The 25,015-nt window shown below is 47.2% G+C and overlaps 2 protein-coding genes and 1 long non-coding RNA gene across 5 annotated transcripts in view; 2 read left to right on the top strand and 1 right to left on the bottom strand.

The window, feature by feature from the left end:
* The window catches only part of DDX31 (DEAD-box helicase 31), a 30,858-nt gene extending 12,997 nt beyond the window's left edge, over positions 1-17,861 (bottom strand). For all 3 annotated transcript variants that reach the window (XR_015745423.1, XR_015745424.1, XM_087944127.1), the window contains exons 1-17: positions 17,535-17,861; positions 16,244-16,488; positions 15,958-16,033; positions 15,351-15,394; positions 14,662-14,732; positions 14,337-14,401; positions 13,560-13,604; positions 13,085-13,126; positions 12,581-12,645; positions 11,896-12,015; positions 11,377-11,483; positions 10,386-10,633; positions 9,263-9,442; positions 8,212-8,271; positions 4,810-4,860; positions 3,866-4,005; positions 724-805 (exon numbers count right to left, since the gene is read on the bottom strand). Coding sequence is in view for 1 of the 3 variants with exons in the window: in XM_087944127.1 (XP_087800253.1) it covers positions 724-805; positions 3,866-4,005; positions 4,810-4,860; positions 8,212-8,271; positions 9,263-9,442; positions 10,386-10,633; positions 11,377-11,483; positions 11,896-12,015; positions 12,581-12,645; positions 13,085-13,126; positions 13,560-13,604; positions 14,337-14,401; positions 14,662-14,732; positions 15,351-15,394; positions 15,958-16,033; positions 16,244-16,488; positions 17,535-17,654 (1,761 nt within the window). In the remaining 2 variants the exon portion in view is untranslated. The remainder of the gene's footprint in view (positions 1-723; positions 806-3,865; positions 4,006-4,809; positions 4,861-8,211; positions 8,272-9,262; positions 9,443-10,385; positions 10,634-11,376; positions 11,484-11,895; positions 12,016-12,580; positions 12,646-13,084; positions 13,127-13,559; positions 13,605-14,336; positions 14,402-14,661; positions 14,733-15,350; positions 15,395-15,957; positions 16,034-16,243; positions 16,489-17,534) is intronic.
* LOC148129473 (uncharacterized) lies at positions 9,349-13,060 on the top strand. Its single transcript, XR_015745427.1, has 2 exons — positions 9,349-9,470; positions 12,749-13,060. It is a non-coding gene; the product is annotated as an uncharacterized LOC148129473 (long non-coding RNA).
* A 464-nt stretch (positions 17,862-18,325) lies between the features above and the next one.
* On the top strand, positions 18,326-24,749 carry GTF3C4 (general transcription factor IIIC subunit 4). Its single transcript, XM_026687309.2, has 5 exons — positions 18,326-18,730; positions 20,055-21,833; positions 22,402-22,532; positions 22,766-22,854; positions 23,380-24,749. Exons 1-5 carry the CDS (start codon positions 18,362-18,364, stop codon positions 23,442-23,444), a joined length of 2,433 nt encoding a protein of 810 aa, XP_026543094.2. The 5' UTR covers positions 18,326-18,361; the 3' UTR covers positions 23,445-24,749.
* The last annotated feature ends 266 nt before the right edge of the window (positions 24,750-25,015 follow it).

Here is a 25,015-nt window from a genome sequence, read left to right as displayed (position 1 = left end):
CCCAACGGCCGTCCGTTTCCACCAGCCCTCCTCCGCGCCTTCCTATCCGAGTTACTGGGGCCAAAGGTGAGAAAACCTTTTGACAACGTTTTCAGCTTCGCACCTGGAGGCCCGTCTAATGAAAGAGGTCCTCAGCATCTTGAGATCTCGCTTCTCCTTTCCTCTGCCCCACCCACCCCCTTGCATTGCTTAAGGGGGTCTCCAAACCTGACAGCTTTAAGACTTGTGGGCTTCCAACTCCCAGAATTCCTCCTCCTCCAGTCAGGTTAGCTCGGGAATTCTGGGCGTTGGAAGTCCACAAGTCTCGGAAGACCCTTGGCCTAAGGCCGTGATGGTGAACCTATGGCAGAGCCATTTGCATGGGCATGCGAGCCCCAGTCAAACTTACCTGCACTGCGCATGCCTGCGCCTCCAGGTTGATTTTCGGCCCAGTGGAGGCTGTTTTCGCCCTCCTGGAGGTTCAAGGGAAGCCTCTGCAGCCTCGGGAGGCTGAAAAAACGGGCCCGTTTTCAGTCTGCAGAGGCTCCAAAGGCTTCCCTCGAACCTCCGGAAGGGGAAAATGGCTTCAAACGGGCTGAAAATCGCCGAGGGAGGGGGGGAAGGTCATAAAATTAGGCAAAAACTCGCAAACTAGTCTTTTGCTCTTGCAGATTAAAAAAGAAGAAGAGGAAATTGGAATGAAATCAGACGGAGAAAGAAACCGCGTCTCTGAGAAAAACCGACCTTAGATCTCTCCAGGTTTCCTTTGAAGCGGTCATCTTTCATTAAGTTTGACAAAATCTGTTCCATTTTCATCTCTGAAATGCTGGAATTAGAAAAGGAAAAAATAAAAAATAAAAATAAACCCACCCTTTGCCATAGAGTCTCCTCCTGGCGCTCCGTGCTTCCCTCCCCAACTTAACTGGAAACTCAAAATTGTGGCGCTGACCGGTGACAGGGAGCCTCAGCAAAGGGACGAAAGAGCCACATGCGGCTCCAGAGCCAAAGGTTGCCAACTCCTGGGTCTATTGGAATGGGATTTAAACAGGAAATACCATCGTCCCTTCTGGTCTGCTTCTCATCTATGGCAAAGCCAAGTGGACAACACTGGTGTTTCTTAGCTATAACTCTGACCTCTGCATGTTTCATTTCTGTTTTTTAATGCCCTCCCAGAAATGTTTGCCTGGGTGATCCAGCCTCTCATCATTGATCCAACAGGAGAGTTCGCCCGTCCTCACCCCCAACACGTCTCCTATTTTCCAGTCTGTGGCCAACAGATCAGATCAGCCCACTTCATTCACACAGCAGGGCGAAGATCGGGGAAGTTGGGTGGTGGGCACGGGGGTCGCACATGCCCTGAGACGATGTCGCCCTTGAATGGGCATTCTCTCTCTTGTGATAAAGCCCTTGCAGAACAACAAACTGGAATTATTTGGGTGACAACAACGCTGTCACTTTGCAACTGTCTCAGCGGTTCATGCCACTTCTAAGTCTCACTGAAAAGTACCAAGAGAGAGAGAGGGGGGGGGTACGAAACATGCAGAAATAACAGGCGCACACAAATGTTGGTGTCGGCATGCTCCTTTGATATTTTTTTCCTTCATGCATTTCTTCTTTGCAAGCGCCGCAGAAGAAATATCCATCACACCCACCAAAGGACTCACACACACACACACACACACACACACACAAACCCCAAACAAAATAAAAAGTGGGGTATTAAAATGTTAAATAAACACACCATTTTTTTCCTTCCCCGAAGGCAGTTCAATTAGGTAACATTCTGGCATTAGCTTGGGAGCAGCCAACTCTGAGATACGTAATTCACTGTCACCCTTGATCCTGCTTTCCCCCCTCCCACCCCTTTGGGTGTATCATCCAACAAAACATGTCCATAGCCCAGAGTCATCAATCATGCTCTCCAATTAGATTTTTGGACAACAGAAGCTTCAGTCATCTAATCAGTCTTTGAAGAAAATATGAATGGAATGTACTTTCGATTCCACACTGCCATCTGCTCTTTGAAACTACCCCACACTTCTTTCTGTTGTCAACTATAAAACGTGTATACAAAATGTTTTATGAGTTGACATTCTTCCTCTTCTCTTCCCTTTTAGAGTTGTACAACTTTCCCCAAATACTGCAAGCCATTATGGGAGGCTTTTCAGGTTATCCCAAAAGTCAAAAAACAAATAGGACTTGAAGCAAATAAAAGGGACAACCGCTTCCTAGGAAAAATTTTGACCCACAAAGACGAAATAGCGACCATCTGGGTGGACTGTGTTTTCGTCATGCTCAACTGCCCAGAACTCCTAAGAACAACAAAGTAACATCAAGAGAGAGAGAGAGAGAAAAAACGACCAGCTCTTGAAAAGTGCTCAAAATTGCCATGAATATCTCTGCTGGTTCCCACTTGTTAGTTCCACTTGGCCCATTAAAGAGACAGGAAACAAAGAAAGTGATCAATGATTTAAAAAAAAAAAGCAAAAAACAAAAACAAAACCCAAACCCCAAAACAAACCAGACCTGTGTGCCACGAACGACCAGCACATGGGGTTCTTTCTGCCTCGTTTGCCACACTGAATTTGTCAGGATAAATTTCCACGCGGCTCCATTTACGAACAGAAAGGGCAATTAGATTTGATGCCATGCCGTGCCCCAGGCGTGAAACTGTCTCTCCGGATCTGATCTGCAATCCATTATATCCATATATTCGCCGTCCCCCTGACTGCCTGTGTGTACATGCACGCAGATATATAAGCTAATTTTGCAGATGGCTCGCGCACCTCTCAAAAGAAAAAGAAAGAGAAAGAAATCTATCCTGGAAAGCTGAAAGGGTTTGTGAAGTGGAGTTTCATAGCCGTGTTTCGCTGTGTGTTTAGACACTGGGATGAAACAGCCGGCAAATTCCTTTGGTGGCAACGCTTAAGGAGAGGAGAAGCAAAAATTAGAGCAGGATGAGTCAAGGAGGAGGTTTTTATTGGGTGGTAAATATTTAGGCACCAATAGGTATGGAATAGTGATAGGCTCAGGACTGAACTGTGGGGTACTTGGAGTTCTAGACCAGGGGTGTCCAACCTTGGTAACGTTAAGCCTGGAGGACTTCAACTCCCAGAATTCCCCAGCCAGCAAAGCTGGCTGGGGAATTCTGGGAGTTGAAGTCCTCCAGGCTTAACGTTACCAAGGTTGGACACCCCTGCTCTAGACGTTTCATTACCTGACTAGGTAACGTCATCAGTTTAGGAAAGGAGTGGGGTTTGCTCCCTCTTTTGTATACAGTGGCTTGCTCTCCAGTGTTGACTGGGTGACTCTGGGCCAATCACCAGGTGATGGTGAGTTCTAGTCCTGCCTTAGGCATGAAAGTCAGTTCAGTGCCTTTGCGTCAGTCCCTCTCTCGCTCAGCCCAATCCACCTCGCAGCTTCCTTGTTGTGGACAAGACAGAAGGAAGAAGGAAGGTGTCAGCCCCCCCTGAGTTATTTATAAATAAATAAAGGTCCGACTTTATAAAATAAAATAAAACCCTAATAAATAAAGCCCCCCTCCAAATATTAACCTAATACAACATCATTGTTCTGCTTTTAGTTTAAAAAAAAAAAACTTCTAATATTCCAGGCTGTTTCTGCTTGTACACCTGCAATTTGCAAAGGAATGAAACTTTAAGAGTGTATTTTTTTTTCTCTTTTTAAAAAAAATCACGCTGAAATTCTCACCTAGTTTTAGATTTATCCTGGATTTATTCTCCCCCCCCCCGACCAAACAAGAGGTGTGGAGCTGCAGCTGTTATATTAGCGAAAGTTGCCCGCTGATTTTGACACTTGGGGGGGGGCAAAAAGGGGGGGGGAAGGAAAGAGAGGGGACAGGGGAGGTGGTGTTTGTGGGACTCACTTAATCTTGTAGGAAGCCAGAAAGCTGACATATTCGGCCTCCGAAGGCAAAAGGATGAGCAGGCTGTTTCCAGGGCTGCCAATCCGAGCCGTTCTCCCAATTCGGTGGACGTAGTCGGCGAGCGACGCTGCTGGATTATACTTCCCGGGAAAGGAGGAAAGAAAAGAAAGAAAAGAAAAGAGGAAAAAAAAGATGGCACGTGAGCTTAAGTGGGGGAATGAATGAACGCATCACCCGAGTGATTAAATTAGAGCCTCCGGGATCACTTTCCAAAATAAAACTCCCCAAACAACGGAGCCCTTTCGGAGGGAAGTAAAATAAAAGGCAAGTGGAAACAAATGGAGGACCGCAAGCCGTCTTGCCACGGCTAAGGCCTACCAAGATCCTTTTACGACTGTTTTTCACACTTACGACCGTTTGCGGCATCCCCCAGGGTCATGGAATCGAAATTCAAACATTTGGCAATGACTTGTATTTATGATGGTTGCGGCGTCCCAGGGGAGCCATGTGATCGATCCCCTTTGGTGACCTTCTGACAGGCAAAGCCGGATTCGCTTAATGACCGTGTTCCTAGCTTAACAACCATGGTAATCCACTCAGCCACCGTAGCAAGAAAGCCGTAAAAGGGGACACTTAACAACTGTCTCACTTAGAAATGGAAGTTTTGGGCTCAACTGTGGTTGTAAGTCGAGGAATACCCGTATTTTTCTTTTATATGACCTCGTTTCTACCCGTTTCAATCAGTTCAGTTCACTTTATCGCAGGTTTCAACCTGTTCAAGACGTTGCCATAAGTTACTTGTTAGATATCTAAGCTTTGTTCTGGCTCATATTCAATGTTACTACTGCAATTCAAACCCATAAGGAAAAATAGATATGTAAAATTAAAAAAAAAAAAAAAGAAGAATTGAAGAATCCACATCGGGGCAAAAGAAGATTGCTCACCTGCACAATCCAGGTGACTTGGGGCAGATCTAACCCACGAGCAGCGACATCCTAGGAAGAAAAACAACCAGAAAGTTCTTGTTGTTGGCTTAATAAAGTGAGACTTCACTTTTCTTTCCTCCCTTCCACTTCTCTTTTCTCGTCTTTTGCTTTCCTACTTACTTTCCTTTCTAATTCCCCTGCCTTGCCTTCTTTCCTTTTTCCCTCCTTCTCCCTCCCTTCCTCCTTTCTTTCCTTTCCTCCTTCCCTCCCACCTCCATTCCTTCCTCCTTCCCTCCCCCCTTTCCTCCTCCCTTCCTTTCCCCTTCCCTACTTCCTTCCTTCCCTTCCCTCCTTTTCCCTCTTCCTTCTTCCTCCCACCCTCTCTTCTTCCTTTCCTCCTTCTTCCTCCCTCCCTCCTTTCCTCTCTTCCCTTCCCCCGCCTTCCCCACTCTAACAGTCCTCATCCACTTCATTATCTCCACTCCTTCCTCCAGTTCCCTTCTGCTCTGCCAAAAAACCAGAGCGGAGGTGGTGGTGATTGGATTGGACCACGCACTTCAGCTTATTAGGCGACGTTATGCCAAGATACTGGGTTCCAATTCAAGGAGCGGATTGAGGGGGGGGGGGAGAGAGAGACGAGGAAGGCTTTACTCCAGCCAGCAGCGCTTGGCACAACTTGCGGCTGTGTCGAATCCCGCGCCCTGCCAAAACGGGTTATTAGTTTAAGCAGATCAAGGCAGAACACCATGCAAAGGCATAATGAGTATGCAAATATATCAGCCCTCATTATGGTGTTTCCACCACTGTGGGGTCTTTTGGGGTTCTTCATTTCCCCACCACCACTCTGGCTGGTGCAATTAAGGCCAGCTGCCTCCTGACACCATCCGCTCCCAGGCCTGCCGCTTGTCGAATTGTGCACGCCTCCTGCTGCATTTCAGCAAGACGCAACCACACAGCCCTTCCCTCCCAGACCCACAGCGAGAGTTTCACAAGGGGTTCGCCCAGGGCACTAAAAAAAAAAAAATAGGCTGACTCGCAGCCGTTTTTCACCCTTAACGACCGTTCACGGCCTCCCCGTGGCCACGATCCGATGCTTGACAACTGATTCTCGCATTTAAGACTCGCATTTATTCATCTGCACCCGGTCTTTTTTATTACTTGTTATAAATTAGGAGAAGAACAAACCTTATGCTTTCTCCGCCTCCAATTTTCCCCACAACAGCCCTGTAAGGTATATTGGGGGCCGAGAGAGAGAGATTGGCTTAAAGTCACCCACTCGTCTTTCATGTCTAAGGCGGGACTAGAACTCACCGTCTCCTGGTGATCGGCCCAAAGTCGCCTAGCTGGCTTTCATAAGTCTGCACTAGAATTCACAGTCTCCTGCTTTCTAGCCTGATGCCTTAACTTCTAGACCAAATTGGCTTTATCTAGACCCCAAAAACTCCCCCCCCCCCTGATATTTATAGCAAGCCAAGACTGAGGCTTCATTCCCCCGGCCCACAGGAAGAACAATTCCATAACTGAAGCCTTTTCCATGCCTGGAAGTTGCTGAACAAGTCTACTAACTTGATATTCCAACGGATAAACAACTTAAAATAGGGAGGCCAGCATGGCAGAGGACCCAAGAAAATGCATCTTCTAAAAGTTGGATTACAACTCCCATTGACCTTCAGGTAGGTAAGGAGAGACTGGAATTGTAGTCCAAGAGACTTAATAGCCCCCCCCCCAATGCAGGACAATGGTCAGCAGCCCCTTCTAGGGGAACAGCAGAGAGCAGCAATCTGGTTGGGTGACTCCATGTCAAGGCAGCCTGCTGATTGGCCAAAGAGGATTATAAAGACCTCCTATTCCATGCCTAGCCTGGGAACGAGAGCTCCTGATTGGCTGAGGCCGGATATAAAGGCGCTTTCGGATAGATCTCACACCGTTAGAGCGTTTTTGGGCAAGCGGACAGGACCCCCTTGGCCGCGATCCCTTTAAAGACCAACAAAAGCTCCCCAATTAGATCCAGGCGGCCACGCTAGGCCTGCCACCAAAATCTTGGGGGCAAAAAGAAGACACTGACAAGCCAGCCTGGGCAACGCAGCCGTGACAACTGGCTGCCGACGTGAAGCTTCGAGGTCCAGATGGAAGGGCCTTCGTTCCGATGCCAGCTTGTCAGTCGGATTCAGATGATTCATTCCTCTTCCCCAAAGTGCACCTTAGCAAAACGGGGGAGGGGGGGGGGAGAGAGGGGTCCAAACCGGACTTTGGAGGGCCCCCCATGTCTCTCTCCCCCCACCTGCCAAGAGTCGTTAAGGCCGAGCATGGAAAGCCGTCAGCGGGGAAGACGCCCCCACCAGCAGTCAGGCGACAGATTGGGGCTGCGTCATCGGCGGAAGGGAAGGGGAAGGCGGCAGCCCCTCCCCTCCCAAGCTGTCAGGAAAGGAGGGGGGGCAGAACGGCCGCCTGTGCCCGCCAGAAAACTGGCAAGACGCGTTAGCGTGATGGAGTCAACGGGCAGAGGGAAGGGACAGGCGCTTCCAGCACTGAAGGGCAGAAGCAGCAGCCGCAGCTCCTTAGGAAAGCCGAAGGTGAACTTGTTGGATGATAAGGCGGGTAGGCAGGCAGGCAGAGAGAGAGGGGCAGGTAGGTAGGCAGGTAGGTAAATAGACAGAGAGATAGGTAGATAAGTAGGTAGGTAAATAGAGAGGTAGGTAGATAAGTAGGTAGGTAAATAGAGAGGTCGGTAGATAGGTAAATGTAGGTAGGTAGGTAAATAAGATATAGAGGTAGGTAGGTAGGTAAATAAGACAGAGTGGTAGGTAGGTAGATAGACAGAAGTAGGCAGACATAGAGGTAGGTAGGTAAATAGACAGGCAGGCAGAGAGAGAGGTAGGTATGTAGGTAGATAAATAAGTAGATAGAGAGGAAGGCAGGCAGGAAGACAGGCAGATAGAGAGGAAGGTATGTAGGTAGATAAATAAGTAGATAAATAGAGAGGAAGGCAGGCAAGGAGACGGAGGAGCAGGCAGGAAGACAGGAAGACAGGCAGATAGAGAGGAAGGTAGACAGGCAGGCAGACAGACAAACACATAGGTAGATGAATGGATGGATGAATGGAGAGAATGCTGGAAGACATGGATAGATGGACGGATAGATGGACGAAGGGATGGATAGAGAGACAGAGAGAGTACAAGAAGATATGGATCTATGGATGGATGAATGGATAGATAGATAGACAGACAGAAAGACAGACAATTAAAACAGATTGCTTGGTTCTGCTTAGAAATCCTCCATCGTAACCCAGGTTAATCGTGATCCTGCTTCCCTTCTCCTTACGTTCAGCTATGTCATCGTCTGAATTAATTTGCGATCTTTCCCTGGCAAACAGAGATACGTTCCGTTAAGCACTGAATACATTATGATTTGGCAGCTCACCGTGCACAGCAACACCCCAGTGCTCGATTGCAGGAAAGCCTGGAACACGGACGATCTCTCCTGCGAGAAAAGGAGAAAACACAAAAAAAGTCTCGCCAGATCGGGCAAGTCGAACTAAATCCTTAAGAAGATTAAAAAAAAAAAGACGTCACCAACCCTTTTAATTTTCAGCTGATTTTTCTAACCGAAAGAAGAAAATATTGTGCAAAAAAACGCACGCCCCTTTTTGACTGCTGGTTTTTAACTGATTTTAACTTGTTTAGATTGCAAATTTCGGGAGCCAAAGATGTATTTTGGGCTTATGTTGCAGTATGGAAGCATGCGCACGAACGAACGAATTAAACCTTGAATTGTTTACATTTTTTTTAAGGGTGTTTGGCAGAGCTGACGTCCTCTGTCTGGCTATTATTTCTTGGAAGATTATGAAAAACCAGAAATTCTTTGCAAACAGCAAACAGCCACCACCTTTTGAAGCCATTCTGTAGTTTGCCCAAAGTTGGGGATTTCAAAAAGGGAGTGAGAAAGAGGAGGAGAGCTGGCCAAGATTGAAGGTCATCTTAACTAGAGGTAGTCCTTGACTTACGACTGCAACGGAGCCCCAGATTTTTTGTTGCTACGCAAGACAGTTGTCGAGTGAGTTTTGCCTCGTCTTACAACCTTTCTTGACTGAAGGTTGTTAAATGAATCTGGGTTTTCCATTATGAGTTTGCTTAGGTTGCAAAAATTGATCACACGAATATGAGCCTGTTGCCAATCGTTCTGATTTTGATCAGGTGGACGCTGCAACCATCGCGTGAAAAATGTTCATAAATCACCTTTTTCAGGGCTGTTCTAACTTCTAATGGTCGCTAAATGAACCGCTGTATGCCGAGGACTGCCTGTATGTATTTTTTTTTTTTAGTTTTTGGAAGCTTCCAAAGAAGGGGGAGAAACCCCTCAATGCACAGATTTCAACGTTGCTATGTACGAATTGTGGAAAAGTTTTCTCGCTAGAAGTTAAAAAAAAAACGGGGGGGGGGGGAGGCAGTTTATAGGAAAGATCTGAACTCACCTCTTGTTTCATGTCACCATGCAAACGTGCAAAGGTCAAAGTTCGAGAAAGAGGTGCTGGCGCTAACCCCGATCCTTCCTCCCCAGACTCCGCGCACAACACTTTTTGGAAGAGGACGTAGTGAAACTCCACTTGCTCGCGACTTGAGAAGAAAACAATCATCTTGTGGCGTTTTTCTAACTGAAGAGAGATACGGACGACGTGGCAGGTTAGTGTGTAAGCGAAGGGGTGGTGGCAGAACTTGTGGGGGGGAATCAAAGAGGCACCAGCCTAGAATCTCTATGTCGCTGCAAGCAAACGAAATCCCATCTGCCTTGAATTCAGCTGAGCCTTATCTAACCCTAAGCCAGGGCTGTTAGTTGAGAAGATTCTGACGCAAAGGTAGTTTAATTGGTCTGTAACAGTCGTAACGGTCATTTAGAGAATCCAGCTTCTGCCCTTCACTTCGCTTGACAGAAGCTGAATGGGAAGGTTGCCAAAGGTGATCCCGTGACCGTGGGACGTTGCATGTCAAACACGCCAGTTGCTAAGCAGCAAATTTTGATCATGGGGCCATGGGGATGCTACAGTGACCCTAAGTCCAAAAGGTGCTCTTTCCAAAACACAACTGGACTGCCTTGGGGTTATTTTTGTCCGAAAAGGTTTCACTTCTCATCCAAGAAGCTTCTTCAGTTCTAGCACTAGGAACTTCTTCAGTTAGAACTGAAGAAGCCTCTTGGGTGAGAAGCGAAACCTTTTCAGACAACACCCCCCCAAGAAAGTCCCATTGTCTTTTGGGAAAAGCACCTTTGCCACAGCCATGACTTGGAGGATCTCCACAGACGATAGTTGTAAGGGCAAGGACCTGTCATAAGTCCTTTCCTTCTGTACCGTTGTAAATTTGGACAGGCAGTAAATATATGGTTGTAACTTGAGAACCACTAAGTTCAGCGAATTGGGAGCCTGTCGGCCTGCTTCCGAATGTTGCCTGGACATTTTGGACTGAAAACATGTTTTGCCTTCGGGAGCTGAGCTTATACCCAAATTCACCAAACAAAGAAAACAGATAAAACATTTCTATCCAAGTCAGAGAGTACAAAAATCCAAGTTTTCTGATCGTATCGCTCCTTCTCAAATCTCTTACCTTGAACTTTCCAAAAATGAAAGCCGCCAACGTCACCAGCCTTAGCTTGCTGGGAACCATGACCACGTTTTGGCGGAGTTTTTCAGGCACAGCGAAACTGCTCTGCTGTTCCTCCTTGGCGGGAAGAATGCCCACATCTTCCCAGAGAGAGTCGTTTTCCCGCGGTGTCTTTGAACCCCCCGGGGGTTCTGAGGCCACCGTAACGCAGGCGGGGTCTTGCAAGCTGATATGGGCTAACCGGGATACTCCTGTGGCCCATCGGCGGGGGAGAAAGAAGAAATATATAACAAGCAGAGATGGCAAAATGGATTGCTTCCATCGAAGGGGGGGGGAAACATTACTTTTGTGTTTAATCGGAAACCGCTTCTGGACTTTGTGTTTGAGGTGGGGGGGGAATGAAACTTTGATTTTGGTTTTTGCCGATGAATAGGTTCATTATTATAGAAAAGGCTACTTTATAATATTATGTAAAAGTCAGAAGTTGAGGTTTGATGCTGTTATCTTATTCCACTGCACCAAAAGGAGTTGAAAATCAATGCCTTTTCTGTGATGACCCAAAGGGACGTGGCACAAAGGCAACGCAGTCAGATAACCAAGGAGAAAGAGCCCTTTAATTATCTCTAACTTTGCCCCCAATGTCCAGGTTACCTTCTGGCTGGAGAAAAACTCTCCCAGGAACAACCTGCATTGGAGGTCCAATCAATTCTTTTATTTTATTCATTAAATTTATTTGCCACCCATCTCGCTTTAGATGACTCTGGGCAGCTTATAGCATCAAAAGCAATAAAACCTCCAACAACCCCACCTAACCCAACAAAACGACAACAATAAAAAGTCAGCCATGACTTCCAACACTGGAAGCTTTTAAGAAGAGATTGGACAAGCATTTCTCTGAAACGGTATACAGGGTTTCCTGGCTGAGCAGAGGGTTGGATTAGAAGACCTCCAAGGTCCCTCCCAACTCTAGTTATTCTGTTAGGATAACACTCACCTTCAGAAAGTGTGGCTGACAAAAGAACGTTTTGCCGTTTTGGGCTGGCTGCGTTGACGGCATTCAATATGGCAGCCACGGCCTTTTCAAAGCCGAGATCCAATATTCTGGGAGAAAAAAAAGGACAGAAATGGGAACCTTAGGCCTCACGGTGTTTATTGAGTACAATGAGCCATTTTGGAAGAGAAAAAAAAAAAAGATTTATACAGGCTTGATTTGCCCATGTTGTCTTTTACTTAATTTTCCTTTCAATTAAAAAGATTAAAATCTTGAAACAAAAATTTTTCGACTTTCAACGTTTAGTCCTCTAAAGCTTAGTAGATTTGCTTTATCTCTCTATTTCTTTTTTCTTGATATAGACAGAAAGACAAGCATAACAACACATGTATACCCACCTGCAAGCACTCACCAACTTCAGGTAGTCCTTGACTTACAACTGTTCATTTTAGTGACCGTCCAAATTTACGACGGCGGTGAAAAAAGTGACTGTCCTCACACAAATATCCAGGATGTTCCTACCTGTCAGCCTCATCCAGAATCAGCCACCGGATACAGCGGAAGTGAATGCACTGGGTAGATTTGATGTGATCCACTAGCCGTCCGGGAGTTGCCACGAGGATATTTATTCCTTTGCGTAATCTGAAGAAAGGAAGGAAGGAGATAGATTAAAAAGGGAAGAAATGAAAGAAGATAAAAGGAGAGGGAGGGAGGGAGAGAAGGAGATGGATGGAAGGAAGGAGATAGGAAGGAAGATAGGAATGGGATGGGTGCATGGATGAATGGAGGGAAGGCAATAGGAAAGAGAAGGGAGGAAAGAAAGGAGGAGGAAGGAAGGAAGATTAAAAGGGAAGGAACGAAAGAAGAAGATAAAAGAGGAAGAAAGGGAGGGAGGGAATGATGAATGAGATGGATGGATGCATGGAGGAAGGCAACAGGAAGGAGAAGGAAGGAGATTAACAGGGAAGGAAAACAAGAAGATAAAAGGAAGGAAGGAAAGAAGGAAGGAGATTAAAAGGGAAGGAACGAAGAAGATAAAAGGGGAAGGAGGGAAGGAAGGGAGAGAGAGAGAGAGAGAAGGAATGAGAAGAAGGGAGGGAGGGAAGGAAGGAAGGAAGGAAAGGAGGGAAGAGAGAGAAAGGAGGTTTTACTTTCCAGAAAACTAGGGAAGGCCCCTTCTGCTTGAGTTGCTTCCCGCAGCCCTTACCTGGCCTTTTCGGATTTCTTCTTTTCACCCCCCATCAAGACTCCCGGCACAATCCAGGTAAATGGCTAAAAAGTGCAGGAAACTGAGACAGTGAAACTTTAAAGCTTTAAAGGAGAAATTAAGCCTATTTAGTATCCATTGTTGTTTTGTTTTCGTTTTCTCTGGCAGAAACATCTGGCTGGGGGCCACATCCAACGGAGCCCCCATTTTGTGAGGCCAGGCAGTCTCCACATTCCAACCAGGCTCAAAATGGCGCCTTGCCTCATAAATGCACCTAAGGCCTCCAACAGAGAGGAAGACGAAGGCCCCGCAAACATTACCTCCCAAAAATGATCCCCGTTTACCTAAACAGGTGTTTTTTGGTTTAGATACAAATTCTCTCCTCCACCTCAAGACCCATCTCTGAAATAAAATCCCTTTTTTCCACAGGGATCGACAGAGAGAAGCCCGAGACAATAAACTGACATCAATTATGGCTTCCATCTCTTTTCAATCCATGCTTACCTTTAAGAGCTTCTGGAGGGTTTCAAAACTCTGTAGAACGAGCTATAAATAAGAAGAAAAAAATAGGATTTATTTGCAGCATTCGCAACATTACACTGCCTTTAACTATTCAATCCCCCAAATATGAGTTTTTGCCACAACTCTAGATGTCTGTTGTTAAAAACATACAGGGTTTGCTCTGGAGAGGTTGTTATCAACCTTCCCCAATTCTGGCATTCGAGGTCTTGGGTTAGCACCCATCGTCCCCTGTGGGCTTGCTGGCTGGGGATGATGGGAATGATCCCCAGTTGCAAGGGAGGAGAAGTGATCGATTCCAGCCGAACTACCAATCAGGTTGACTTTAAGCAGTGATTCCATGTTTTTTTTTTTTTTAAAAAAAACCTCTGAGATATTCAAAGGTATCCAGGCATGGCTGGATGTGAAATCAGCAAATCAAGATCAAAATTAACCTAGGAAAGTGGGTAAATAAACTCACCTCTCTGGTTGGAACCAGGATGAGGGCATAGGGTCCATCACTACGCTAGAGGAAGCAACAGTGAGATACAGGTGAGACGGAAGGGCAAAACGGGACAGGAACGACTGATAGAACATTTCTAGCTCAGGGTTGACCTGTGGGGTCCTTGGTGCTCTGAGCTTGGTGGTTTTCATGCAGACATTTCATGACCCAACTAGGGAATATCATCAGGGCTAGTGAGTGTGATTTTCTCCCTGTTTATACACAGTAGACCTGAGCTTGGTTTCTTGAAGACATTTCATTACCAAACCAGGCAACATCATCAGTGCTAGTGGGTGTGACTTGCTTCCTGTTTATTATGTACAGTAGCACAGAGTTTGGATGTTTTCTTGCAGACATTTTGCGACCCCAACTAGATAACATCTTCACTGTGCTACTGAGCCTGGCTTGCTCCCTGTTTATATACAGTAGCTCTGTGCTTAGTTGTTTTCAGGCAGATGTTTCATTGCCCAACAAGATTGATATAACCTAGTTGAGTAATAGAATGTCTGCAAGAAAACTGCCAATCGCAGAGAGCACCAAGGACCCCACGTTCCTCTTCCCTGCAAACCTCACTCCCTTCTAGCATGATGATGTTACCTAGCTGGGTAATGAAACATCTGCAAGAAAACAACAGAGTTCAGAGAGCACCAAGGACACTACAGAATATGTACAATCAAGAACATAAAATATATAGACATATATCTAGGCCTCTTTCTTAGGGAAAGTAGCTTTTCTGCAATTGAAGTCTGTACTTACCTTGATTTTGGGCTCCAGTTTTTGCAAAGATTGTATCAGGGGGATACTATAAGCAAGTGTCTTTCCTTGAAGAGAGTAATGAGGAAGGAAGGAAGGTAGGTAGGTAGGTTAGGAAAAAAACAATAATTCTGACAAAAATAATTTGTCAGCAGAATTTTGCAGATCTTTAATGCCTGCCTACCATCTCTTAAGAAACCCCCAAACAGGCCCAGGCCCATTTATCTGTGGAGACCCCCTTAAGCACAAGAGGGTCCCTCAAACCCCCAGGAAGCACCATCTCCATCCAGTGTTAGCCACTCCCAAACAGGAGCAGCTAAATTCTCACCTGAGCCCGTCTGTGATCTGATCAGAGCGTCCTTCCCTTGTAGCAATGTGGGAATGGTCTCCTTCTGAACACTGGGCGGGTTGAGAGACAAAATGAGACCAACAACAACAACAACAAAAGTAAGTCAGAAGGCAAACAAGGCAACTGTTCCACCAATAAGCTGTGTTCAATCTGCCCTTGGAGCCTGTAACATTTCCACGTGGCATTTTTCACCGTTACTCATAGCTGGTGATGCTTTTTATCTGGCATGCTGGGTTGTTTTCTGAGCTTTTGTGGAGATACACGAACCAACACTGATATGCACTACATAATTTAGTAACTGAAGGGGCTTCGATTGATTCTGCTTTGCATGAATGTCTTTCTGTAGACATGATAGCTTTATTTGATCCTTGGGTGCACATGTATACACAAAAACACTCAAGAATAAAATAGCTTTACTTCTGAGAATATATACTGTATACAGCATGTATATATGTACGTACACAAATATAGGAGAAAGAGAGAGAGAGAGACAAAGGTAGAGGGAAAGAGACAGGCTTTGCATCATTCCACTGTGTGCATGTATGTATATAAATACACACACCTAAAATGACTTTCACTTAGTCTGGTATGTGTCTGTATGTATACAGGTATTTGTTTGAATATATTTCATGCATTCATATGCCCCAAACAAACATAAATCCTTCTACCTGGTCATGCTTGATAGTTTCAAGGAAGAGATTATTGTTGAAGTCTGATAATAGAAAAAAATAAATAAATGTAAAGGATAGGGCTGGAGTTGTATTATGACCACAGTTACATTAGGCTCAAAGATTAGTTTAGCATAATACTTGATTGTACTTAACGTTGGTTTGTTTAAACATTGCTTATTTAAAAAGCTATTGTGTTTGAGTTCCCATCCCACATTAACTTATAAAGCAAAGATCGGTGTCCACACAGGGCCAAAAGATGATATACTGTGTATTGTCATATAAATATATCTCTGACATCTCTATGCAACTACTTAGCTGTGCCATTCGCACAATAATACAATGCGTATCATTTTGACATCTTCACTGGTATAGAAAACCAGGTAAGATAACCTTGATTGTCATTTTTTACTGTGGAAACACTGGTACACATTAAAAATGAAATTCTGTTGCCTGTTCTGAAAAGTATATACATCTACCAATACCCATGCATAACACACATGGTATAATTCCATGACCAAAAAAATTCTTCCTGAAAACAGCCCGAATAAAAGGAAAGATTCATTGAAACATTGCTGTACACCTGTCCAAAAGGAAAGAACTTTACCAAGTGAGGATGGAGACCCAGCTGATCAAAGGAATCTGAGGTGAAAATCTCCTCTTGAACTTGTTTCACGGCAGTTCTAGATAAGGAGGAAATCAACCAAGGAACCAATCAAAAGTTGGCATAAAACAAAATTGTTTTGTCAAAGATTAAACCCAGAACTTCACATCATGATACAACCACCATTACAGTTTCAAAAGCAAAATCCAAAATGGCAGTTACATTAACACAGCAGCAGATAATATAGTTTACAATTCATCTTTTCCTTTGACTTAGTGAAGAGAAGTACCTCTGTAAGTCGGGGATTTCTGGATTGTTTTTAAAGAGGCTGGAAGTCTTTACAAAGGGTCTCTTGCTGAAGTCGTCTTCTCTGGCTTCAGGCGAAAGCTTTTCCGGAGGTGATCCTGGCGGCCCAGTTCCTTTATTGTGATTTGGGGGTATTTTCCATAGCTTTTTGGTCTGGGCCACTGGAGAAGCACACTTCTTTTTTACAGGAGTGACTTCTTGTGTGCTTTCTAATGTTCTTTTCATGGCCTGAGAGCAGAAAAGAAAGGGATGAAGGAAATACATTCACAGAAAGATGGTTTTGTATGCTAACTATTGACTGGGGAAATCATGGGTCTGGAGGTTAAATCGACTGTTGAGGGAACAAGGTATGTATGTCTAGCCTATCAAAGAGAAGGATTGGGGGTGAGGAGGATGTGATAGCTCATGTTTTCCAGTACTTGAGGGTACTATAACGAAGAGTGGGGTCAACGTATTCCCCCAAAGCACCCGAGTGCAGGACAAGAAGCAACGGATGGAAACTAACCAAGGAGAGAAGCAACCTAGAACTAAGGAGGAATTTCCTGACAGTTAGAACCATCAATCAGTTGGACAGCTTAGCTTCAGAAGTTGTGGGGCTCTATCAGTCAAGGTTTCCAACAAAAGACTAGACCATCATTTGATCAGGATGGTATAAGGTCTCCTACCCTGAGCAGAGGGTTGGACTACAAGACTTCCAAAGTCCCTTCCAACCAACCCTAGGATTCTATCTTCCCTGAACACCGTTTTGAATGAAGCAAGCCATCGAATCCAACAGGCATGCCAGCTCCAAACATTCTCCAGCAAGGAGAATGACAACCCACGTGACAACCCACGGGCACCGTTTTCAGTTGCCAAAAAGGAGCCGGGAACGATGGGTGTTGCAACCCATCGCATAAGGTACCTGGGGAAGCCAAAAGATTCAGAGCAGGAAGGAACCTCGGAGGTCTTCTAGTCCAACCCCTCGCTCAAGCAGGAGACCCTATGTATCATTTCAGACAAATGGCTGTCCAGTCTCTTCTTAAAAGCCTCCAGGGATGGAGCAGCCACCACCTCTGGAGGGAAGCCCTTCCACTTTTTAATTAATAATAATTAATAATTCCACTTGTTAATGGTCTTCTAGTCCAACCCACTGCTCAAGCAGGAGACCCTATATATCATTTCAGACAAACGGCTGTCCAGGTGTCCCGTTGCAACGCATCCCTTCTGTACAAACCAACATCCGTCTCTCTCTCCCCCCAACCCAACCCCCATTTCCCCAGTTGCAACAAGCCTACCTTTTTCCCGCGGCCCCATCGTGGGTTGGGGGCTCTCCGTCCTGCAGGGAGGCGGCGGCGGTGGCACCTAAGCAGAGGCAACGTGCTGACATTAATAAGCAACCCTTCGTCTGAAGCCATGGCTAGGCGAACCCAGCTCCGGTAGACGATTCCTGCACGGGGAGGTTCGGCTTCCAAGATTTGCAAAGGGCTCCTCTAGCGGGAGAGAGGCCGCAGCAGAGCCAGGAATGCAACTTGAAAAAATATTTGTAAAAAATTAATAAGGAGGATAATTGCAAAGATGCAGCCTGTCCATTCCTGCGACCCACGTGGGAACCTTGCCCGGGAAAGGACTCCCTGTATAGGTGGCTAGTGGATGGCCTTGCTAAAAAAATAATAATAATAATCCAAACCAACCCACTTTGAATGAGCTGGAAAGGGAAAGGAGTCCCATCTTCCCCTCGCCCCTTCATCTCGGATGCTGCTCCTTTTTATTCTTCTCTCCCAGCCATATCAGCGGTGTTTTCTCCAACAGGAACCTGCTGGGGGGGGGTTGAAAATTAGAGGTGAGCTCTCAATCTGAGGGGGTGGGAGGAATTTTTTTTTTAAAGGTGGGACTGGACAGCCGCTGGGATGGTACAGGGTCTCCTGCTTGGGCAGGGAGTTGGACTAGAAGACCTCCAAGGTCCCTTCCAACTCTGTTCTGTTAAGCACAGGAAAGAGTTCCTTTCCACGCAGGCAATGGTATAGTCACGCTTCGGGACATTCTCGCCCTCCCACCCGTCCCGGGGAGGGTCCTTTCTCGCGGCGTCGCGCGTCACGCATGCGCTCTGTTGGCCGGCGGCAAGATGGCGGCGGCGGAGCAGAGCCCGTCGGACGGGACGGCCGCGTCCCCCTCGCCGTCGTCGCCGCCCGACGGGGCCGAAGAGCTGGGGAAAGAGGACGAGGCGGCGGCGGAGGGCAGGGCAGGCCCCAGCAGCCGCGCCGGGTTCCGGGTGACGGCGGTGCGGCGCGACCCGGCGGTGCGGCTGCAGCACAGCGTGAGCGGCTCGGAGCCCCTGGCCTGGTCCGAGGACCACCGCGTGTCGGTCAGCACCGCCCGCAGCGTGGCCGTCCTCGAGCAGCTGAGCGACATCCGCGGCGGCGGCGGCGGCGGCAGCGACCTCGTCATCCATCGCACGGCCGTGCCGGCCCCCAACGCCGCCTGTCATCTCAAGGTGGGCCCGGGGAACTCCCCGCCACTGGGTGAAGGAGGGGGGGCGAGGGGAGGCCTAGGTGGGCTTCTCCTCCTCTCCTCTCCTTCCTTCCTCTCCTTTTCCTCCTTTTCTTCTTTTCTTTCCTCCTCTTCCTCCTTCTTCCCTGCTTTCCTTCTCTTCCTCCTGTCTTCCTTTTTCTTTCCTCCTCTTCCTCTTCCTCCTTTTCTTCTTCCCTGCTTTCCTTCTCTTCTCCTCCTCTCCTTCTCTTCCTCCTGTCTTCCTTTTTCTTTCCTCCTCTTCCTCGTCCTGTCTTCTTCCTTCCTTTCCTTTTCCTGGTTTCTCTTCCTCCTCTCTTTTCTTCCTCCTTCCTCCTCTCCTCCTTCTCTTCCTCTTCTTCCCTGCTTTCCTCCTGTTCCTTTTTCTTTCTTTCTTTCTTCTTCTCCTTCCCTTTCCTTCTCTTCCTTCTCCTATCTTCCTTTTTCTTTCCTCTTTCTTTCTCCCTCCTCTTGAACGCTTCCTTGGCTCCCTACCCAGTGGAGGGGATTAATGGGAGCTGGAGTCAAAGCTATGGAAAGAACAGCCAGGGCACCAAATCCAAGGATGAAGGATTGACGCCTCTTTTGGACTACCGTGATTACGTTCTTTGGCTGTCTAGGAATGAGGAAAACCCTCACCTGAATGAAGATGGGGGCTACACTTACTCTGGGTATCGATAAAATAACATTTGTTGCTCGGGGTTGAAATGAGTTGATCTTTGAGCTTGGTGGTTTTCTTGCAGACGTTTCATCAGCCAACTAAGGAACACCATCAGTGCTAGAAGGGATGGGTGTGTGTGTGTGTGTGTCATTTTATATTCTAGCAGCTTGCCTTGTCGGTGTTGGTGGAGGCAGTCCTGGTGGTTTGTTGTTTGGGCTGTCGATTAGGGGTATTGTTTGCTTCTTGATTTGCAGGCCTACTGTTAATCTGGGTGTTCATCTCTTGTCCATCTGAGTGTTGATTGCTGGTGAGGAAGTGTTTTGGTCTTTTTGTTTCCTTTTGGTCTTTTCGATTGTATCTTTTGTGTGGTGTGCTTATGGCTGATTGCCAGTCTTCCAGGGATTCCCTTGTCGGTTTTGGACTTGGTTTGATCTAGGTCTGCATACAGTTCAGACTGGGGTTGAGCCTGTGCACCACATGTTATCAGTAAATCAGTACTTAGATTTTTTTTTCCCTCTGTAGTGCTTCATTCCTCATGTACTGCGACCAATACTTAGCAAGGCACATCCTGGGTGGGGAAAAAAAACCTTTTTATCATTTTTTATCATTTTGAATTGCATTGTAAAACCTTTTCCCTCTCCCCCCACAGGTTGGTTCCAAAAAGGAAGTCGCCGAATGCAAACACAAGTTTGCGAATTCCAACGATCCGGTCGTCAGCCAGACATTCACCTTAGACAGAGTCTTCAATCCGGAAGGGAAATCTCTGTCCTCGATGCGAGGCTTCCGATACTGCAGCTGGTCTCCGCTGGGTTGCGACGCCAACGGCCGGTGTCTCTTGGCTGCGTTGACCATGGACAATCGACTGACCATCCACGCTAACCTGAACAGACTTCAGTGGGTGCAGTTAGTTGACTTGACCGAACTCTACGGAGAGTGCCTGTACGAAAACAGCTACAGGCTTTCTAAGACACAGGAGCCTTTTCAGGAAGACCTGGGGAACTTTGCCGAATTCCAAAGGAGGCACAGCATGCAGACGCCGGTCCGCATGGAATGGTCCGGCATTTGCACCATCCAACAGGTGAAGCACAACAACGAGTGCCGGGAGGTGAGCAGCGTCCTCTTGGCCGTGGTCTTTGAAAACGGGAACATCGCTGTGTGGCAGTGCCAACTCCCGTTCCTCGGCAAGGAATCCATCTCGTCTTGTAACACCATCGAGTCGGGCATCTCCTCCCCCAGCGTCTTGGCCTGGTGGGAATACGAGCACAGCAACCGGAAAATGAGCGGGCTGATCGTGGGCAGCGCTTTCGGGCCGGTGAAGATCCTCCCGGTCAACCTCAAAGCTGTCAAAGGTTACTTCACCTTGAGGCAGCCGGTGGTTTTGTGGCAGGAAGTGGACCACTTGCCTGTGCAGAACATCAAGAGCATCCCTCTCTATCACCCCTACCAGAAATGCAGCTGCAGTTTGGTGGTGGCGGCGAGAGGCTGTTACCTCTTTTGGTGTCTCCTCTTGATATCCAAAGCGGGCTTAAATGTCCACAACTCCCACGTGACCGGGCTCCACTCATTGCCTATCGTCTCCATGACTGCCGACAAGCAGAACGGCACCGTCTACACCTGCTCCGCAGACGGGAAGGTCCGGCAGCTGGTCCCCATCTTCACCAACCTCGCCCTCAAGTTTGAGCACCAGCTGATCAAGTTGTCGGATGTGCTGGGCTCCATCCGCAGCCACGGCATCGCCGTCAGCCCCTGCGGCGCTTACCTGGCCGCCATCACCACCAAGGGCATGGCCAACGGGCTCCACCCCACCACCAAGACCTACCAGGTTCAGTTCGTCACCCTGAAGACGTGCGAGGAAGCCGCGGCCCAGTTGCTGGAATCGCCCGTCCAGAACCTTTACCGGCAAGTCGACCTCACCGATCTGGTGCGCTGGAAGGTCTTGAAAGAGAAGCAGATCCCGCGCTTCCTGCAAGAAGCCCTGGATCAGAAGATCGAGCGCTCGGGGTCCACGTACTTCTGGCGCTTTAAGCTCTTCCTCCTGCGGGTTTTGTCCCAGTCGCTGCAGACCCCTCCTTCGGAGGCCCTGTGGAGGCCCAGCCACGAGGACACCAAGGTCTTGATCGTGGACTCCTGTGAGGCAGCGGGCAGCGAGAAGCCGCCTTCAGGACAGGGCAGGCAGGGTCCGAGTGAGGCCCAGAAAGGCCAGGAGTCCCAGCTGGCCCCCTCGACTGAGCAGCTGACGGAAGAGAAGATGCTGGAGATCCAGGCCCAGATGGAAGCGGTCGAAATGCACCTGACGCGGGAACATATGAAGCGGGTGTTGGGCGAGGTCTACCTCCACACGTGGATTACGGAGAACACCAGCATCCCCACCAGGGGCGTCTGTGATTTCCTGACTTCCGACAAAAGCTACGAGGACAGGACAGCACGGGTGAGGGGGGAGAGGGGCACCTTGACCTCAGAACCGTTGGGGGGGATATCCTGACCAGGCCGGTTTTCCATGCACTGTGAGGTCGTAAAGTGAGGCAAAACTCGCTTAACTGCCTTGCTTAGGAGTGGGAATTTTGGGCTCAGTTGTGGTCTACCATCACCTGTGGGACCTCCCTTCCCCCCACTTCTTATCAGTAAGAGTCACGGTGGTGCAGTGGTCAGAGTGCGGTACTGCAGGCTCCTTCTGCTGACTGCCAGCTGCCTGCAATTTGGCAGTTCAAATCCCACCAGGCTCAAGGTTGACTCAGCCTTCCGTCCTTCTGAGGTGGGTAAAACGAGAACCCAGATTGTTGGGGGCAAGAGGCTGACTGTAACCCACTTAGAGAGGGCTGTAAAAGCCCTGTGAAGCGGTACATAAGTCAGGGCTATTGTGATCACCTTAAATTCCATTTTAAGCAGATTTTTTGGGGGGGACGGCGAACGGGCGGATTGTTCCATCTTCAGCTCTTCATAAACCTCTCCTCCTGCGTCTGTCTCTCCTTATAAGCCCTGTTGCAATGTTTCCCCAGGTGCTGATTGGGCACATTTTAAAGAAAATGAACAAGCAAACTTTCCCCGAACGCTGCAGTTTATGTAAAGAGATCCTGCCCTTCACGGACCCCAAACAGGCAGTTTGCTCCAATGGACACATTTGGCTCAGGTTTGTTAAACGTTCCCTGGGACATTTTTCTTTTTTCTTGTTCTCCCCCAACTTAATGGTTTTCCCATTGCTCAGCTACCGGCGCAAACCCCGTTCGTTTGATTAGTGTCCAATTCAATGTATTGGTGCAGGTTAGAAAAAGGTGACCACGTTTAAGCTCTGTTGTGAATTGAGCCTGTTATCATTGCCCCTTTTCTCCTCTCCCCCCCACCCAAATAATGTTCTCACTTCAGGTGCTTTTTAACCTACCGGGCCTGCCAGAGTTTAGTTTACAGGAGATGTTTGCTCCGGGATAGCATCGCTCGCCATTCCACTTCAGAAGGTGAGTTTTCTTACGGCTTAAAAAGTCTGCAAAATCTGGGAATTTTCTATCCCCGGGCAGGGGGCTTACCAACTTTTTATTTCCTTCGAGGGGTATGGAGAATTCCAACCTCTGTTGGGATCCGAGTCTTACCTCTGCCCAGCCCAAATAATCACAGATTCCATTGTTTCACATCTTTCTTGAGTCTTGGCTATGTTCCTCATTCTTTTATTTCAAAACCTGCTTGAAACCTAATGGTGGAAAGCGTGTGCCTGCGAATAAGACCTTATGGCTCCCTTCATCCCACCTCACCTCTAAAATGGCAGAAGGAGATCAAATTGCACCCCGCTTTTTTTTGGTCCAATATATTTTGAAGAAAGGGATAGCTTTCCAAAGATCGTTATTCTTAACTTCCTCTTTGCTGTATAAGCACATAATTGCTGAAACCTTAAGGACGGTTTGCTCTTTTAACACCTGGTGCATCTCAAGTGTCTTTTCCTCTTTTCCCTTGTTTTGTCCTTCAACAACATCTGTTCTTGCTTCCAGATCCTGAATGGATCAAGAGATTACTGCAGGGGCCCTGCATTTTCTGTGACTCGCCTGTTTTCTAGAGAATGACTCAAGACGACGAGCTTTGGAGAAGTGGTCCCTAGTGGTTAAAGCACCAGCCAGCGTCGGATCTGCGCAAAAGCTCGCTCCGACCTGGAAAACTCTGCAAATTTGAGCTAGAGAAGCTCTCCCCTTTTCGGGAAATGCCAAGGTCTTTTCTTAAATCGCATCACCTCTGTGTTTGAAATGCTTCTGGACTCTATTCAGATTCAAGGTCGCCACTTGGTGGGGTTTTGACCATTAAGTTCTGGAATCCAGGACCACCTTGTTCCACCCAGAAGATGCTAACGATTGGAGCAATTGTCTAATTTGTCCAGTCGAGGAGGTCACTTCTCGACGGCTGGAGGGCAACGTGGACTCCGTTCCTTCCCTTGGTTAACGCCTAACAGACGGTGGCACTTACTGAACTGGAGACTGTTAAATTATCACAGACAATGAATGAGTTTTTGAACGGTTTCAGAGAAGAAGAAGAAGAAGAAAAAACTTGCATGCCTGTAGTCAGGGAAGAAAGATGAGCAAAACCTGTGCGAGGCCTCTTTCGTGGGGGGGAAAATACTTCCAGGCAGCTAAATACCCTCCGAACCATTATTTTAAATGAGCCAATTGCCTTGTGATTGTAATAGTTTAAGTATCCATGTTTAGACTTTGATTTCCTCGCCTGCGGTCAATCCTTCCTCTCCCATCGCCTCTCCTTCTTCTCAAATGTTAATCACAGTTCATCATGGCTGTGCGTTCATGGGAATACATTTCTCACCCTCCGCTCCATGTTTGGACAATTCTCAGTAGCTCAGACCTGTGGCAAACTTTTGATCTGAGCAATTCGGGGTTATTAAACCAAAAAAACCACCCCAAAAACCATTCACGTAGTTCCTGACTCTAGTTAAGCTTTTGCTTTGAAAGGCAAAGGCAGCAAATTAAACTCTTGCCGTTGTGTTTCTACCCCACCCAAATCAAAGCAGTGTTAAGAAAAAATCCAGGTGTTCCTCTATTCCCTTCAGGATGATACTTGACTCTAAATGTTGGTGTGTGTGTGTATATATATATATGTTTGTGTGTGTGTGATTTTGTGTATTGTCTGCTATCGCAGCCACTGTGTGACATGAAGCCATTGGTAAATAAAGCAACACACAACTTTGCTGGTGTGTGTGCGTTAACGAAATGTTGACTCTCTTGTTGTGTGATCCCCACAAAGGGTGGGATGGCTTGTGTGTTTGTTGTGTAGATGGTGGCCTCACGTACAGCAAACGTTGAGGAACTCTGAACATTTTCCAAGGAAGAAAAATGAATAAAAATCTCTTTTCAGTGGTTTTCTTGTTTGTTTTCCCTTATCTTTGTGGTGCTGTTTAATGGTAATTACATCTCCCCCACCCACCCCCATTTTTTCAAGCAATTTTTCCCTTTCAACTTTACAGGCAGTCCTCAACTTACAACTGTTCATTTAGTGACCGTCTGAAATTGCAAAAGCACTGGAAAAAAATTAACAATCAGTCCTCACACGACCGTCACGTGATCAAAATTCAGGCGCTTGGCAACGGCCTCGTATTTACGACGGCTGGCAGGGTCCTGGGGGGGA

This window comes from Notechis scutatus, chromosome 15 (genome assembly GCF_049901735.1).
Source record: "Notechis scutatus isolate UNSWTSFEM ecotype Mainland chromosome 15, rNotScu1.2, whole genome shotgun sequence".
NCBI classification, from domain to species: Eukaryota; Metazoa; Chordata; class Lepidosauria; order Squamata; family Elapidae; genus Notechis; species Notechis scutatus.
The sequence above is the reverse complement of the archived record's forward strand: the minus strand, read 5'-3'. Positions and strand labels throughout refer to the sequence as shown.